The 15596-nt window shown below is 43.3% G+C and overlaps 1 protein-coding gene across 1 annotated transcript in view; it reads left to right on the plus strand.

The window, feature by feature from the left end:
• The window catches only part of LOC138531343 (carcinoembryonic antigen-related cell adhesion molecule 6-like), a 692624-nt gene that overhangs the window by 644681 nt on the left and 32347 nt on the right, over positions 1–15596 (plus strand). Inside the window, exons 7-9 of the mRNA XM_069640984.1 lie at positions 819–974; positions 1067–1155; positions 11666–11698. Of these exons, the coding sequence (XP_069497085.1) occupies positions 819–974; positions 1067–1155; positions 11666–11698 (278 nt within the window). The remainder of the gene's footprint in view (positions 1–818; positions 975–1066; positions 1156–11665; positions 11699–15596) is intronic.

Here is a 15596-nt window from a genome sequence, read left to right on the forward strand (position 1 = left end):
CAATTCAGGACAGGATCATGGATGCAAAGGCGTGAAAGTGACGAGAGAAGAATAGAGTCATCTAGAGTGTCGAAAGCATCCAACAAGTCTAGAAGAACAAGAAGAGAAGAAAATTTAGCATAACGAAAGGAGAGAAGTGACTCACAGACAGCCAGAAGAACCAAACCATCTCACTAGAGTGGCGAGGTCTAAAGCCGGGTTGAAAAACAGGTAGAAGTGAGTGCAGGTTAACAAAGAAAGACAATTGAGTATAAACAATGCCCTTCAATAGTTTAGATAGAAAAGGGGGGAGGGAAATAGGAATAAAGGTGGGATTGGCTTGGATGGATGTGAAATAATGTAATGTGGTCTTCTGATAATGTTGGCAGAAGTGGCTGCTATAATGCAATAAGGGTAGTCTGGTCCCCCAAGAGGATATGGAGCAGAAGACATGCTTAATGTAGCATGGGTCCCTTTCAATGTGGATTTAGGGATAATAGCAGCAGCGGGAACATGTGACAGGCTGTAGGATTCTGATGAAAGCTAAAGAACAGGTTTGATTGAATGTCTGGCAACCCAGCACTTGCACACTAGGAGGCAATCAGGAGAGGGTTGCAGCAGAGCATTGAAAACACCTACCGCATTGTGAATCCCTCACTTCCAACCTGTAGCAATCGGAAACTCCCCTTCCTCCAGGCCATGACCTCCCTGATCTAAGAGCCTGAACATGCATCTAGACCATGGACGTTTCCTTATTGAGCTGAAGCTCATGGGTCTTCTTATTGTACATCATAGAGAAGGTGTCAAGCAAACACTCACCAGTCACCTTTATTCTGCAGGAACAGAGCCTTCTCCAGTCACACCAGCCACAACCTGTTCTTGCTGGCAGGTCACCTTGGGAGTGGCCTTGGGAGTTATCCTCGGTGCTGCAGTTATTATTGCTGGAGTTATTGTTTACAACAAGAGGCTTTTGGACAAAAAGCGTGTACAGAATGGTAACATCCCTTTCCCTGACTGATGTAATTTATTATTTATGATTCAGGAGTGTGACAGCAACATTAATGATTTTATCTCTTTTCTGTTCCAGATCAAATAACCTGGGAGAAACCCAACATTATCCAGAAATCTGAAACACACTATGAGAACACGAGACAAACAAATATCGGGCAGCCTGCAGTAAGTAACACCATTCCCTAGTGGAACGAAGGATGAACATGAAGTGTATAGTCTAAGAAAGCTATACATCACTTTTATTAGTTTTCCAATCTCAGTTGATGGCACAGGGTCCTCAAGGTTCCATCCTTATTCATGAAGCCTGTTTTTCAGGTGTTGGCTTTCAGCCATTCTCAATCCTGGGCAGGATCATCCACTTCGAATCAGGGTGATTTAAACCGACCCCCTAATGTGTGGCACTCAGCTGATAAGAGAATGCCCTATGCGCTGAAGAGTCTCAGATGCCTGCTTGGAAAACAAGGGGGGGTCCTGGGAGTCCCTCTGCCCGACATTAGTCTTGGTTTCGAGAGTCTTACCCAGAGTCTTTAGCACACTATCTTTCACAGAGGAGGAATATCCAACACATATCAGTCTTTGTCCTGCCCTGGTGCAGTCCAGCATGCACCAAAATGCTAGGCAATTCTCCTCTGAACAAGAGTGCCAACCGCCACTCCAGACACGTGTTTTGGTTTTTCGACCTCATATTGGTAGGGTGGAACTGTGCCTTTCTAAGAATAGTGAGCAAGGGGTCCACGTCTGGTTTCCCCTAGAAACTTGGGGTGATACACAAAGTTGCTTAAATTATGATAAAAACAAGGTTGATCCTGGTAGTCCCTCTGCCGGACATTAGTCCCGGTTATGAGAGCCTCACCCAGAGTCTTTAGCTCACTATCTTTCACAGAGGATAAATATCCAAAACATATCAGTCTTCGTCCTGCCCTGGGGCAGTCCAACACCGAAATGCTAGGCAATTCTCCTCTGAACAAGAGTACCAACAGCAACCCCAGACACTTGTTTTGATCTTGTTGGACCTCATCAATAGGATTGAGCTGAGCTTCTCTAAGAATAGTGAGCAAGGGGTACACGTCTGGATTCCCCTAGTAACTCAGGGTGAGACGCAAAGTTACTTAAATTATGCAGAAAACAAGGGGGGTCCTGGGAGTACCTCTGCAAGACATTAGTCCCAGTTACGAGAGACTTACCCAGAGTCTTTAGCTAATTTGGCCCATCTTTGGGCAATCCATGCGCCTCTGGGTTAATGCATTGGTTATTTCTTCGATGTATATGCAAAACAGCAGAGGGGCAAGGACGCATCATTGCCTTACTCCCTTTGTCACACTAAAAGAGGCAGTTAATTCTCCAGCCATCCAAAGCACACAGCTGCATTATTCGCAGAGTACAAAGACTGGATTGATAAAATCAGGCATGGGGAGCTCTGATATCCCTCAGGATTCACCAAAGAATTTCCATTGAGACTCTTATCAAAGGTGATCCTGATATCCACAAATACAGAATAAAACATCATATTCAGTAGCACAGTGTACTTCTGGATCAACAGGAACAGCCCGAAACATGGATCAACCATTTATTTATTTATTTTATTTATTACATTTATTACTCGCCCAAACCCTTGGGTACCACGGCGATGTTACAGACAGCTTGGTTAAAACATTTCTTGGACTTTGCCAATCGGGCGCAGTGCATGTGAATACAAAATAATCATACACGAAGACATTAATTGCAGGGATTCAGTACAATGATATTTCCTGAAGCATGGAGGGGGATATTTTAGTCTTGGTTAAATAGCCACGTTTTCAGGGATTTCTTGAAACCTGAGAATGTTTGCTCATTTTTGATGGGGAGGGGAAGAGTGTTCCAATATGTGGGTGCGAGGTATTGGAAACTACTGCCTCCTGCCTTGGTTGTCTTGTAGCGGGGGATAGCTAGGAGTAATTGACTGTTAGATCTGAGGGGCCTCTTAGATACTTTTCTGGTGATGGCGTGGTTGAGGTAGATGGGGACACATGAGTGGATGCATTTGAATGTGACGCACAGAGCTTTGAATGTGACCCTGGCTTTGATGGGGAGCCAGTGATGGTTTCTTCTAATATTTGAGATATGATCTGACTTCCTTATTCCAAGGGCCGCCTGAAGGGCTTTACTTTGGATAAGCTGTAGTTTGTTTAGATTGGCTTTTGAGGTACCCAGGTAGAGTACGTTGCAGTAGTCGAGCCTGGATAAGATTAAAGCTATTGCCAGCGTGATACAATTGGTGGGTGTCAAGAATTGGCGACTGAGAGCAATAAGTTTTGCGGTGTAGGATGTAGAGGAAGAGAGGGCGTTGATGTGCTTGGTCATGGTGAGGTTGGCATCAAGGTAGACACCTAGTGTTTTCACTTGTTTGAGTACTGTTATGTTTTTGCCATCAATGTTGATGGATGAGTAATCAGGATGTAATGCTTCTATTTTGGATTGGGAGCCCACAATGAGAACCTCAGTCTTCTCATCATTGAGACAGAGGCTATTTAGTGCCATCCAATTTTGGATTATGGCATATATTTTGTTGATAGTGTCGGTGTCTTGAGTGTAGTCTCCCGATAAGGGGATGAGGATCTGGGTGTCATCTGCAAAGTTGGTGTAGATGGCACCCATGTCGTCTAGCGCTGAGAAGAGGAGTTTAGTGTATGCATTGTATAATGTTGGTGAGAGACAGGAACCTTGGGGGACACCAATGGGTACTATGATGGGGTTGGCGGCTTGTTTACCTATGGCGACCCTGGAGGTGCGGTCAGCAAGAAAGGATTTGATCCAGGTAGTAGCTTCGGTGGAGAAGTTGAAGTCTTTCGCTAGTGTGGCGCACAGTTTATTATGGTCTACTAAATCAAACGCTGCGGAGAGATCGAGTAGGAGGAGGATGCAGAGTTTCCCTGAGTCTCTGATGGTATCCATCTGAATTTTTAAGTCAAGGAGCGCCATTTCTGTGCTATGGTTGGGGCGGAAGCCTGATTGCCTCGTGCCAAGGAGATGGTTTTGTTCGAGGTGAGTTTGGACTTGGTTATATGCTAATTTATCCAATATTTTGAGGAGAAATGGGACAGTTGTTATTGGCCTGTAATTAGTGGGCACAGTGGGGTCTAGGGTAGGTTTTTTCAGGAGAGGGGTGACCCAGGCTTCTTTAATACTAGCTGGTACTAGGTTAGTATTGAAGGAAGCGTTGACGAAGTTGGTGATAATGGGGGTGAGGGTGTGAGCGCAGGATTTGACTACTGATGCGGGGACAGAATCGCCTTTGCAGTTGGAGGCTTTCAGTTTGGCGATGGTGTCAAACACTACATTTTGGGATACTGGTGTGAAATGGAATGGGGCGCTAGTGAATTCCTGATGTGGTCGATTTAGGTTAAGGAGGGCAGGTTTGTTGGCTAGTGATTGTTTTTTGGAAGTGATTTTTATTTGGAGTAGTTCAATTTTGGCTGTTAGTGCGTCTTGTATAGTGGTGCAACATTCCTTACTGGGGATGGTTGGGTTTATGACTGGAGTGGGGTTTTCCAATTCTTTTAGAATGGCAAATAATTCCTTGGTATCTGAAGTAGCATTGCTGATCCTATTATTATACGCATTAGATTTGTAGGTAATAGTAGCTGTTTTATAGGTTTTGTTTATTTCTTGGTAGGCTTTTTCTGCGTCTGCAGTAGGATGCTTTCTGTAGGCATGTTCACACGCGCGTTTGGTTCTTCTGAGGGCGATAAGATCATCATTGAACCAGAAGCTAGATCGCTTGTCTGAGCGTTTTGCCTTGGTGGTGAGCGGTGCTATAGCATTAATGGTTGCAGTGAGGCAGTTGTGATATATGTCTGCTAGGAGGCAGGGGTTGTCACTGGTGATCGAGGTAGAAGCTAGAAGTTTTGAAAGAGGAGGCGTGAAGTTTTCTGGCGTGAGTTTGCGGGCGTTTCTAGTTTCATAGGTAATCACAGTTTTAGGTTTCTTTTGTGTGGGTTCGGAGGGATTGATTGTAAATACAATGTTATGGTGATCGGTCCAAGTAAGAGGGGAGATGACCTCAATGGTTACGGGGGTATTTAGGGAGAGGATCCAATCAAGAGTCCTGCCTTTGATATGTGTGGGTGCATTAACTAGTTGGCTGAAACCCATGTCCTTCAGGGCGGAGTGCAGACAGATTTTACCATGATCTTATGTTTTCAGAAGCCTGCCTGGAGGTCATTGATTATGTTATTCTCGTCTACCAAAGCCTGTAAATGGAACAGGACAGCATTTTCAAATATCTTGCCCAAACTTTCCAAGAGAGATATTTATTTATATTTATTTATTTGACATATATAAGGCGCACTTATCCCAGAGGCATCAAGGCGCAGCAATACTTAAGGTGATGGTTACATTGTTGATACTTAAGATAGTGGTTACAATGTATTACATTGTGTTATAGGTAGAGGTTACAGAAAGTTACATTGCCGCAATGATTAAGATGATAGTTGCATTGTCGATACTTAAGATAGTGGTTACATGGTGTTGAATCTTGCGTGTTACAGGTGCAGGTTGCAAGTAGGTACATCATGCATGTTGTTAGATACAGGTGCATTCATCAAGACATTTAGAATTGGTTTTCAGGTAAAACAGCAATGAGATTTCTATGCTTGAGTGGTTTAACGTGCTTGATGGTTACATCCTGAGGCATGATTATCTATAGCTAGTGTATCATTGTTGCGAGTCTAGGCTGAATAGTCTAGTTTTCAGACTTTTTCTGAATGACCACAGGGAAGGGTCGTTTCTGGGGTGAGGTGGTAGGAATTCCATAGATTAGCTGCCACTACCGGGAAACTGGACCCTCCTGCTTTCACTCTCTTAAATATTGGGATGGTGATAAGGTTAGACTATAGTGAGCAAATGGGTCTGTTGGAGTTGGTTCTGGTAATTTGGTTGCTGAGATAGGTTGGAACATTGTTGGTAAGGCATTTGTGGGTCAGCGTGAGAATTTTATATTTGATTCTGTCATGGACAGGGAGCCAGTGTATAAGGCATCTGGTGGATTTAATGTGCCCGTTCTTGGGTATGTTCAATGCTGCTCTGATGGCATTGTTTTGTACTACTTGAGTTTTTTGATGTTTCTAATACTAGTGCCTGCAAACAGTGAGTTGCAGTAATCAATCCTCAAGAGGATTAGAGCCCTTGCTAGTGTTATGCTATTGTCAGTAGATAGGAACGGTCTGCTGGATCTGATAAGTTTGGACGTGTAGGCTGCAGACAATATAATCGCATTGACCTGTCTGGTAAGAGAGAGGGATGAGTCGATGTGGATCCCTAATGTTTTTATTTCTTTAGCGACCTTAATTGTGTTGCCATCGATATTGAAGGATTCATATTCTTTGGGGAGATCATCTAATTTGGATTTGTTTCCTACTAGGATTAACTCTGTTTTGTCATCATTGAGGCACAATTCGTTTTGGGCCATCCAGGACTGGATGGTAAGGTATATTTTATTGAGGTTTTGGGTGTCTGTGTCATGGCAGCCTGATAGTGGAATTAGTATTTACGTATCATCTACGTAGTTAGTATATGTGATGCCCATGTTGTCTAGTTTGTTAAGTAAGAGTTTATTGAAGGCGTTGTAGGTGATACACATGAGCCTTGTGGCACACCACATGTTACCTGGCTAGGGGGGGCTGCTGATGTGGGAGAGAAGACTCTTGTTGTGTGGTTGCGGAGAAAGGAGTTTATCCAGTTGATGGCTTCAGATGAGAAATGGACAGCTGTTTCAAGGTGGTGACATAGGATTTTGTGGTTTACCAGGTCAAAGGCAGCAGAGAGGTCTAATAGGAGAAGGATGCAGAGATCTCCTCTGTCTTTGAATTGGTCCATCTGTATTTTTAGATCTAATAAGGCTGTCCCTGTGCCATGGCCAGGTCTCAACCCTGACTGTCTTAATCCTAGTAGTTTGTTAGCTTCCAGAAATTGTTGGATTTGCAGGTACGCTGCAAGGTCAAGGATTTTTAGTAAAAACGGTACTGTGGTGATAGGTCAAACATTTGTAGGGATATTGGGGTCCAAGGTGTTTTTTTTAAGCAGTGATAGTACCCAGGCTTCCTTTAGGTCATCGGCTATAGAGCTGGTGGAGAATGAACTGTTAATGATGACAATGATGAGAGGGGCTAATTTGTGTGCACATTCTTTTATTAGTGTGGGAGGGCAGATATCTCCTTTGCATTTGGATGGTTTTAGTCCTTTGATGATGTTGATAGTTTAAGAAATAGATACAGGCCTAAACGAGAATGTATTGGACATGGGTGATTCTTGAGTCACGGATATGGGTTGGCCGTTTGGGTCAAGGTTAAGTTTGGATTTTTTGATTTCTAGTTTATTTTGCAGGAGGGTGATTTTGTCTGCTAGAGCTTTTTGGACATTAGTACACCAAAGCTGATCTTGAATGGAGTGGTTGGTGGCTGGGGCGGGTGATTCAAGCTCACGGAGGATGGCGAATAGTTCCCTGGGCCGTGATTGGGCATTCTGGATTCTCGTGTTGTAGAGATTACTTTTTGCTTCCATAATGGCTTTCTTGTAGTTATTAGCTGACCTTTGCATGGTGGCTTTGTTTGTAGATGTTGGAGGGTTTCGCCAGTTTCATTCGGCGGACCTTATGGTAGCTCACAGCTTTTTTAGTTCTGGGGTAAACCATGTGTTGGTGTGGGTTTTGTTTTCTTAGATTTCAGAGGTGCGACTATATCCATAGCTGTTAGCATGGTTTTATTATAGAGTTTGACTAGTGGTGAAGGGTCATCTTCCAGGTAGGTGGAATTGATTAATGGTGCGAGGAGGGGTAGCATGTTGTTGCGATTGATGTTTTTTAAGCTTCTAGATGGTGGCGTAGGTGTTGGTGAGGGCATTGTGATGCGTTTGGAAGTTATGGTGGTGGAGAAGATTATGGTGTTGTGGTCGGACCATGGTGAAGGCATATTAGATATGAGGTCTGTGTGGCAATTAATATCGGCTATACAATATTAGATGCGGCCTTCTTCGTGGGTGGGTGTGTTGATGCGATGGGTAAAGCCTTGGGATTTCATGGCGTCTGCAAGAAGACCAGCGTGAATATCAGAAGGATCATTCAGGACAAAGTTAAAATCACCTAATATGATGACTTTAGATTGAGGTTTCATGTTGTAAGATCGGAGAGAGTTAATGTCGTCATCAAAGGTAGAGAGTGCACCTGGAAGTCTGTACACAAAATGTATATTGCAGGTGCAGTTGTGGGAGAGTTCAACTTTTAAGGTGATCACCTCGGCTGAGGTGATGGATGGTTCTCCTGTTATTCTAATGTTAAAGGTATTTTTAGCTATCAGAGCAACTCCGCCTCCTTTAGAGGTCGTTCTGCCCTTCCTATATATAGTGTATCCCTCAGGGATAGCTAGGGAGAGGTTGGGGCCTGAGGCTGGGTGGAGCCACGTTTTGTGATAGCCAGTAGGGCCAGGTTGTGGACTTTGATGAGGTCTGCTATGTCTAAAGCATGGGCTGTGATAGATCTTGCATTGATGAGGGCACTTTTTAGGTATATGGCAGAGTGTATGTCCCCGGATTTTGTGCTGTGGGTGATTTAGGTCGTAGGGTTATGAATCTTGTTTATAGATAGGTTGGGCAATTGTTGTGGTGTCGAGGCAGGGTGGGTCAGACTTGTACGAGGGGATGTTCTGTTCGTTTGCATAGGCTGTACTGTGATTGGTGTGTTCGTAATCTGATGTCTACAAGATGTTTGCCTAGTAGGTAATCTAGAGGTCAATATGTGGGCAGTCCTACTCCTGCGAGAATAGAGGAGTGCTGTCCGTGAGGATAGCCTAGGTTTTCTTGTGTGTCCGGTAATAGGTTGTGTGGCGTGGGCTTTGCTATGGTCAGAAGGATCTAGATTCTTACTGGAGTGAGTATGGTTGGTGGTCTGGGAGGGGGAGTGTGCTGTGGATGCTGGGAATGGGCTTATAGGGGGACGGAATGGGGTTGGGCAGGGCAGGGGATAGCGGCGTGTACAAAATAACTTGGCAAGGCCGTTCACAACATAAGAAATGGCACCAAGTGAACAAGGCAGATCCGTTGGGCTAGATGAGGCCATGATTAATTTTGATATGATGCTGATTGTGACCATGGCTGGTATGTGCAATTCGCGCTAGAAACAATAGTTGTAGTGGTCAAGTAATGGGTAAAAAGTGCAATTGGCACTAGGAACAATATTTGCAGTGGTCAAGCAATGGGTAAAAAGTGCAATTGGCACAAGTAACAATATTTGCAGTGGTCAAGCAATGGGTGCAAAGTGCAATTGGCACTAGAAACGATATTTTCAGTGGTCAAGCAATGGATGCAAAGTGCAATAGAGGGCTAGCAGGGCAGAAGAAGACGTGTATGTTGTCTTCAAATAGGTGGTATAAGAACCCTTATGAAGGGGTTAGCTGACCAAGGGAGGTGGTGTAGAGGGGGAATAATAGGGACCCAAGGACAGAGTCTTGAGGGATGCCGTCTGGGAGTGGGGTTGAATCACTGGTGGCCATGTTCCATGAGATGGAGAAGTACCAATGAAAAAGTAAAGAGTCCACCATGTCCAGAGCCTTTTCCTGGATGCCAAGATTAGAAAATGTACAAAGAAGAGAAGAGTTGTCCATGATATCAGAGGTGGTTGAGAGTTCCGAAAGAATGTGGGATATTCTGTAGTGGTGATCAGAGGTTGGAAAGTTTGACAAAGGGTTTAAGGCTGATTATGTATATTTACACGGGTGAAATAGAGATTTCATAGAGTCCCATGGGTCATTAATGTTCAGATCAGAAAATATCCACTTGAAGATGAGACGCTTGAGGATTTTAGAATAGTGGTGAATGAGAGATACTGGCCACTATTTGGCAGGATTATTCAGATCAGCTGAGAGCATCTTTGGGATTGGTAGGGCAGCTGCTAACTTGAAGCAGGCTTGAAAGTTTCCAAAGAAAAAGAGAAAAGTTTAATAGGGGACAAGCGTAGGAGCAAGTGAGAGGTGCAATGTCTTTGAATGTCTGTGGAGGAAACGTGTAAACAAGGGTGCAGGGAGGGTGGCAGTCTGAAAGAAGGAAGCCAATTAGAAGGGAGAGGTTGAGGGAATGAACACAAAGAGGGGTGATAGAGATAAATGATGGGGAAGGAGTGAGGACGGGGAGCGATAGGAGGGTTGCGAGGATGTCACATGTTTTGATTTCAGAGGACAATGGGGATGTAAATTCATTAGTGAAAACAGAAGAACAAATAATGTGAGGGTGAGGGGCAGCTAACATGGCGTGCATGGTGGAGGAGAGCGTGCAGGGGTGAGAATATAGAGTAGTAATTTGAATGGTGAAGTAAGGTGGTTTGGTTGAAACGAGTGCAGTGGTCAAGAAAAGAGAAACATTTTTATAGGTGACGAGGGGGTTCAGACTAACACAAGGTATGGAGGTGGTGTTGCACTTCTGTTTTAAGGAGCGGGATCTGAGCAGTGAAGAAATGTTGCGTGCAAGGGGTAGAATGGGTAAAGTTATGCAAGGGATAGTGGTGGTCAATGGAGGAGCAAAACTAGATTAAAGTCAGAAAAGGCCTGTTCAATAGAGGAAGCCTGGGATGGAACAAAAGTGAGAAGGGTGTGTGGCACAAGGTGGGATAGCTGCTCAGACATATAAGTGTTCTGCACAGACAGAACATTCCCCTCCTACTGCTTTGTAAATACATGCTTGCTGTAGAAGAGTGATATAAAATGTTATTTAATTATCTTTAAGATCCACTAGTTACAGAGACACACACATTCTCACTTGTATATTTATTCATGGTGTGACAGTCCTGATTTTCAGGCCTATAACTGGTATGTCCAGGTTCCAGTGGCATTTTACTTCTTTGTCTCACACATAAATCGATTCATTCCAATGCATGTGAATTGCTAAATGGAAAGTCCTTATGTCTAATGGCCCAATGTCACTCTTTTTTAACTCTTTTTTGTTGGTTGGCACAGCCCTTTGCACTGAGAACAGGGCAATTTTACAAAAAATGATGGTCCTTTTTGTTTGTTTTTTAACTGCAAAATAAGGAGATATATCTAAGTCCTACAGATATCCAAGTCCTACAGTAACATGTGTTACCATTACCCACCTTGCAGCAAACAGAAAGGAATGTTGGCCAGACATTTTGTGAGCTAATTACTTAAGGCAGCATTGTCAATTAAGAGGGACCAGTCATTTATTTTTTTTGTATTTTGTTTGGGAATTTCATTTTTTTTAAACCTTTACATGTCCATTAACCATTTTCTATGATGTAACCAGGGTTAAATGTTGTGTTCATGTTAGATACCCCTTTGATGTTACTAGGGTGAGAGAATGGTCCAATCTCAGTCTAATTATTCATTGACCTTTCTGAATAATTTGCCACTACATGAACGGATAGTGCTGTCAGTGATTTAAATGTTATTTAAATTAGCATGGATCCAATACGATACAACCAACAATAGTCACTGGTCACCAACATTGAGACGGAATGACAGTGAAATTTGAGACTCTTGTTTCAGGCTGAATGGGCATCCATAGCCAACTATCTGCCTAATCTGGAGCACTCCTTTTAAGCCTTAAAGTCCCCAAGGAGATGGTTTGCTGTAGTGTATCTCTTCATACTCTTCTGAAACCATCACATTTACTAAATACTCCTTTTCTCTCCCCATAGAATGAAAAACCGGGAGCAGATTCCACTTACACAGTAAGTACCTGGTACAGGGAAGAGCTTGAAATGCTTCTAAATGCAACCCTGCCATACATATGCTTCATCCCTTTGTCCACTGTAAACAATGGATACATGTGGTGTAGGGAGAAGGTCAAATGGGTGATCCATCATTTGTGTAGGAGATGTGTCCCCTGTAAGAGGATTCAATTCAACACTACAGCTAAGCCAACGCCTAGTCTAGAATACTGAATGAAAACCCTTATTGATAGATCTTTATGTCCAGTTCATGCGTTCTGGATGACTACCCCTATATAACACCCCTCTCTTGGAATCCCCCTGACCCCACTGAGCCAAGAAGTAGTTCTGTTTTGCAAGTTAAAAGGTTTATTTGATAATTTAAACAATATATATATATATATATATATATATATATATATATATATATATATATATATATATCACACTTTATGATAAATTAATAATTGGATATCACACTTAATCTGAGCAGTAATCAATAATGGATAGTCTGGCACTAGCACACTTGTGAATAGGAACAGAAGAATAAGGTGGTAGAGAATACTTTATATAAGTTCAGATGGATGTAATGTTGAATGAAAAATGCAATACAGAAAATACTCAATATGATTTCAACAAAACAATGTAATCACTTTTCTCTGGCAATCCCCTCCCCCCTTTATGCAATGCAAGGAAATGGAAGGAAAGCACACAGTTCTCAGAAATGCAATCAAATGTAATTCAGTTCACCCCAGCAAGCTTAGACTACAGAAGTTTGAAACACAGGCCCAAAATGCTTTTATATGTGCTGGCAATGAAGTGAAAAATATGCTAAAATGCTTTTAATTCCCTCTAGAGGTTCAGGTTGAGGATTAGTTGGTTTAAATTAGTTCATGCTTACTTTAGCAATGTTCTAGGAATGATTGGCAGGTTGCAAACGACTTTCTAACAGTTCTAGCAAGAAGCTGCTGTTTTCACACGTGGAGGAATTTTCAAATCGCGGTAAAATTCGCGCGTGCGTTTTTCGCGATTGCGGCAAAAGTATTGGGGCTAGGAATGCGGTTCTAGGTTCGTTGAAAAGCCAATATTCCCAGCGTTCAGAGGAAAGTTACTGCAAGTCTCTAGGACAAACGGTCACGGAGATATGAGCGATTAAATAAAGGTAGTTATTCGGATTTGGAATGTTAAAATTCAAAGTGACAAGTGACAGTTTTGCAAAATGACAAGGTACAACTTCTAGGAGACAGTTCTGGTTAGATTAAAATAGATTGAATTATATTATTTTAACTAAGAGATTGGTTCTGCACAGTTCTGCTAGGTACTCACAATATATTTAGAAATAGAATGGGCCTCGCCACGGATCTGGTCAGGCTTTCTTCACTCGCCACGGACGGTCTCTGCGCACAGCGTCTGGGTCAGCTCTACTCTGCTGGTCTGGTCTGGGTCTCTGGTTCTGATCAGGTCTGTGGGTCCGGATACAGCGGTCTCCGGTTCAGCTGGTCTCTCTCTGGATACAACACTGCTCTCTGGCAAATGGCAAGGGTTCTTGCAAAGAATTCAAACAGCTCGCCTGGCTGTGATAGTTGCAATGATTTGAGGCCTGCTAAAGAGGGATTTAGCTTGTAGTTGACCTCTCTGCTACACATTCTGAAGTAAAGTCTTGGTCTCTGAAGGTGGATAGATTGAAGTCTCTATGTTGGCTCTCTGAAGGTTGATGGAGGTAAAGTATGGATTTTCCCGGCAGAGCGTCCCGCAGCAAATGGATTTGAACGTCCCTATCTGTCCTGACTGTCTGCTTTTATGTGTTTTGAAAATGGGTGTGTGTGCAGCATCACTAGGCTCTACCCCTCTCCACTTGTCATTGGCCACTTCATCCTCTTCCCCTTGATTGGGGGAATGAAATGAAGTGTCATCATGGTGAGGTCTGTTTATGGTACAGAGAACCCACCCCTGTCAAATTAAACACAATCTATATTTGACCCAAAAGACATATTTGCACAGGTACACATTTGTTTAAAATTACATGCACCCATCACATATCACAGGAGGTATACCCTGTCCAAATCTGCTCTTCCTGGGAGCTTGCATTCAGAAATGGCGACATTTGCACTTTTTAACTGGTTTTGCAATATCGGACATTACCCCAAATTTACACACATGTGCGCAAGGAGTATGGATATTAATTGATGAAGTGTCAGATTTTTAACATGCATACATTTTAAGTAATACCCTCTTAACTGCTAGCTTGCCCCCAGATAATGCCACCGGTTCTAAAAACCTCTTAAAATGTGGGCAGAATAATCACAAGAATTATGGTATCATTTAAATAATTTTCACAAGTCCGCTCTATGAATGATCCATCTTTTTAGAGTTATGTTCTGGCCCCAAAGGGGTGTGGATTCCCCCCAGCACAAGGTTGAATTTCTGGTTTTTCCAGTTCTGCCAAGCCAGCTTGCTCTCACAGGCAGTGCTCCTCCCCTTTCCTTCAGGAGGAAGCCACTTTTACGGCCCCCGTAATAAAACATTTGCCTGAGTCAGGACAGGGCTTTGTTCAATTTCCTGCAGAGCCCAGGTAATTCAATCAGAGAAGTGTCATATCCCTTTTGGTGGGAGCAGCAAAAGGGCAGCTAGGCCTGGGAACACAGCTGTTGTGCAAGTCTCAACTCCTGTTGGGGATAGCTGGTGGGCAGAATTCAGTTCCTTAAGCCAGGCCCCAGCTAATGTCACTTTTAGTTACCCAGTTTTCTGCATTCAAATAAAATTAACCATTTTTTACATATGCAGCTAAAATGCTGATTCTAAGTTATAACTTTACATTGTATCCACCCCTCAGTAAGTCTTTCTTTGGCATGCTTTGGGTTCGTTTATTCAGTTTTACACACAAAAAAAAAAGTCTGGTGTTGTTTTAAACCGCCGGCTTTCTGATAGTGGTGAGTACTGGTACTGCAACCATTTTTGGGATTTAAGAAAATGAATTCCCACAATTCTAGGTTGCTTTTGGCAATCAGCATTGCCATTCCCAATGGTTTCAGACTACTGTGTGGGTAGTCCAATGGCGGTTTTAGGCAGTGCCCTTCTGTGCCCATAACATCGGCAAAAATGAGTGGCAGCCTATTCTTCATGCATTTCCCTGTGCATTTTCTGGGAAGCTCTGGCCATCATGATGTTTTCCATGTCAGTACTGCACAGTTTTGAGGTAGGGCTTGGATGCATGGATAAAAACATCCCACAAGCCCCCCTCTTGCGATGGCCATTCTGTTTCACTGATGGGACTCGCAAGACCTGGGATGTTTCCTCATCTTCTTCCAATAGATGGCACAGTTCAGCATCTTTTCCTCCATCCGGTCGGATCGATCGCTTCTCCTCGCCGGTCCTGATGGGAATATTGGGCGGTACCCCGGGCTCCTCGCGTTTCTGCTTCCAGTCTCCGGATCATCCTCCTTGGACAGTCTACAGGTTTTCTTTCTCCTAGGACGACAAAGGAAGAGCGGCAATACCTATTGATGGACATTTCTCCCCCACCATTGATATAGTGGGGTGGCATATAAATTTATAGTCAAAACAAATGAACATGCACATTTCTTTTTGCATTCAAAAACAAAAACACCCACATTGAGAAACTCAGAATTCGATAGGCGATATGTAGGATATATTAAGTTAGAACTGAATTAATCTGAGACAGTACCCTCTAGGATTCCAGAGGATTCCTCCAGTTGTTGCAGAGTGTGCCTGGGATGGCAACACTTCAACTGGTTAATGTGGACCCACTTGTCTTCCCCCTCTGCCAAACCGCCTTTGGGGATGCGGATCTTGTAGGCCACAGGGGAGATTTTGTCTATAATCTCAAAGGGTCCCTTCCATGTAGGCAAAAATTTTCGCTGTTTGGCCTGGTTCCTTTGGAAATTGTATAGATAGACCC

Source organism: Ambystoma mexicanum, chromosome 1q, assembly GCF_040938575.1.
Source record: "Ambystoma mexicanum isolate Mex_15411 chromosome 1q, UKY_AmexF1_1, whole genome shotgun sequence".
NCBI lineage: Eukaryota > Metazoa > Chordata > Amphibia > Caudata > Ambystomatidae > Ambystoma > Ambystoma mexicanum.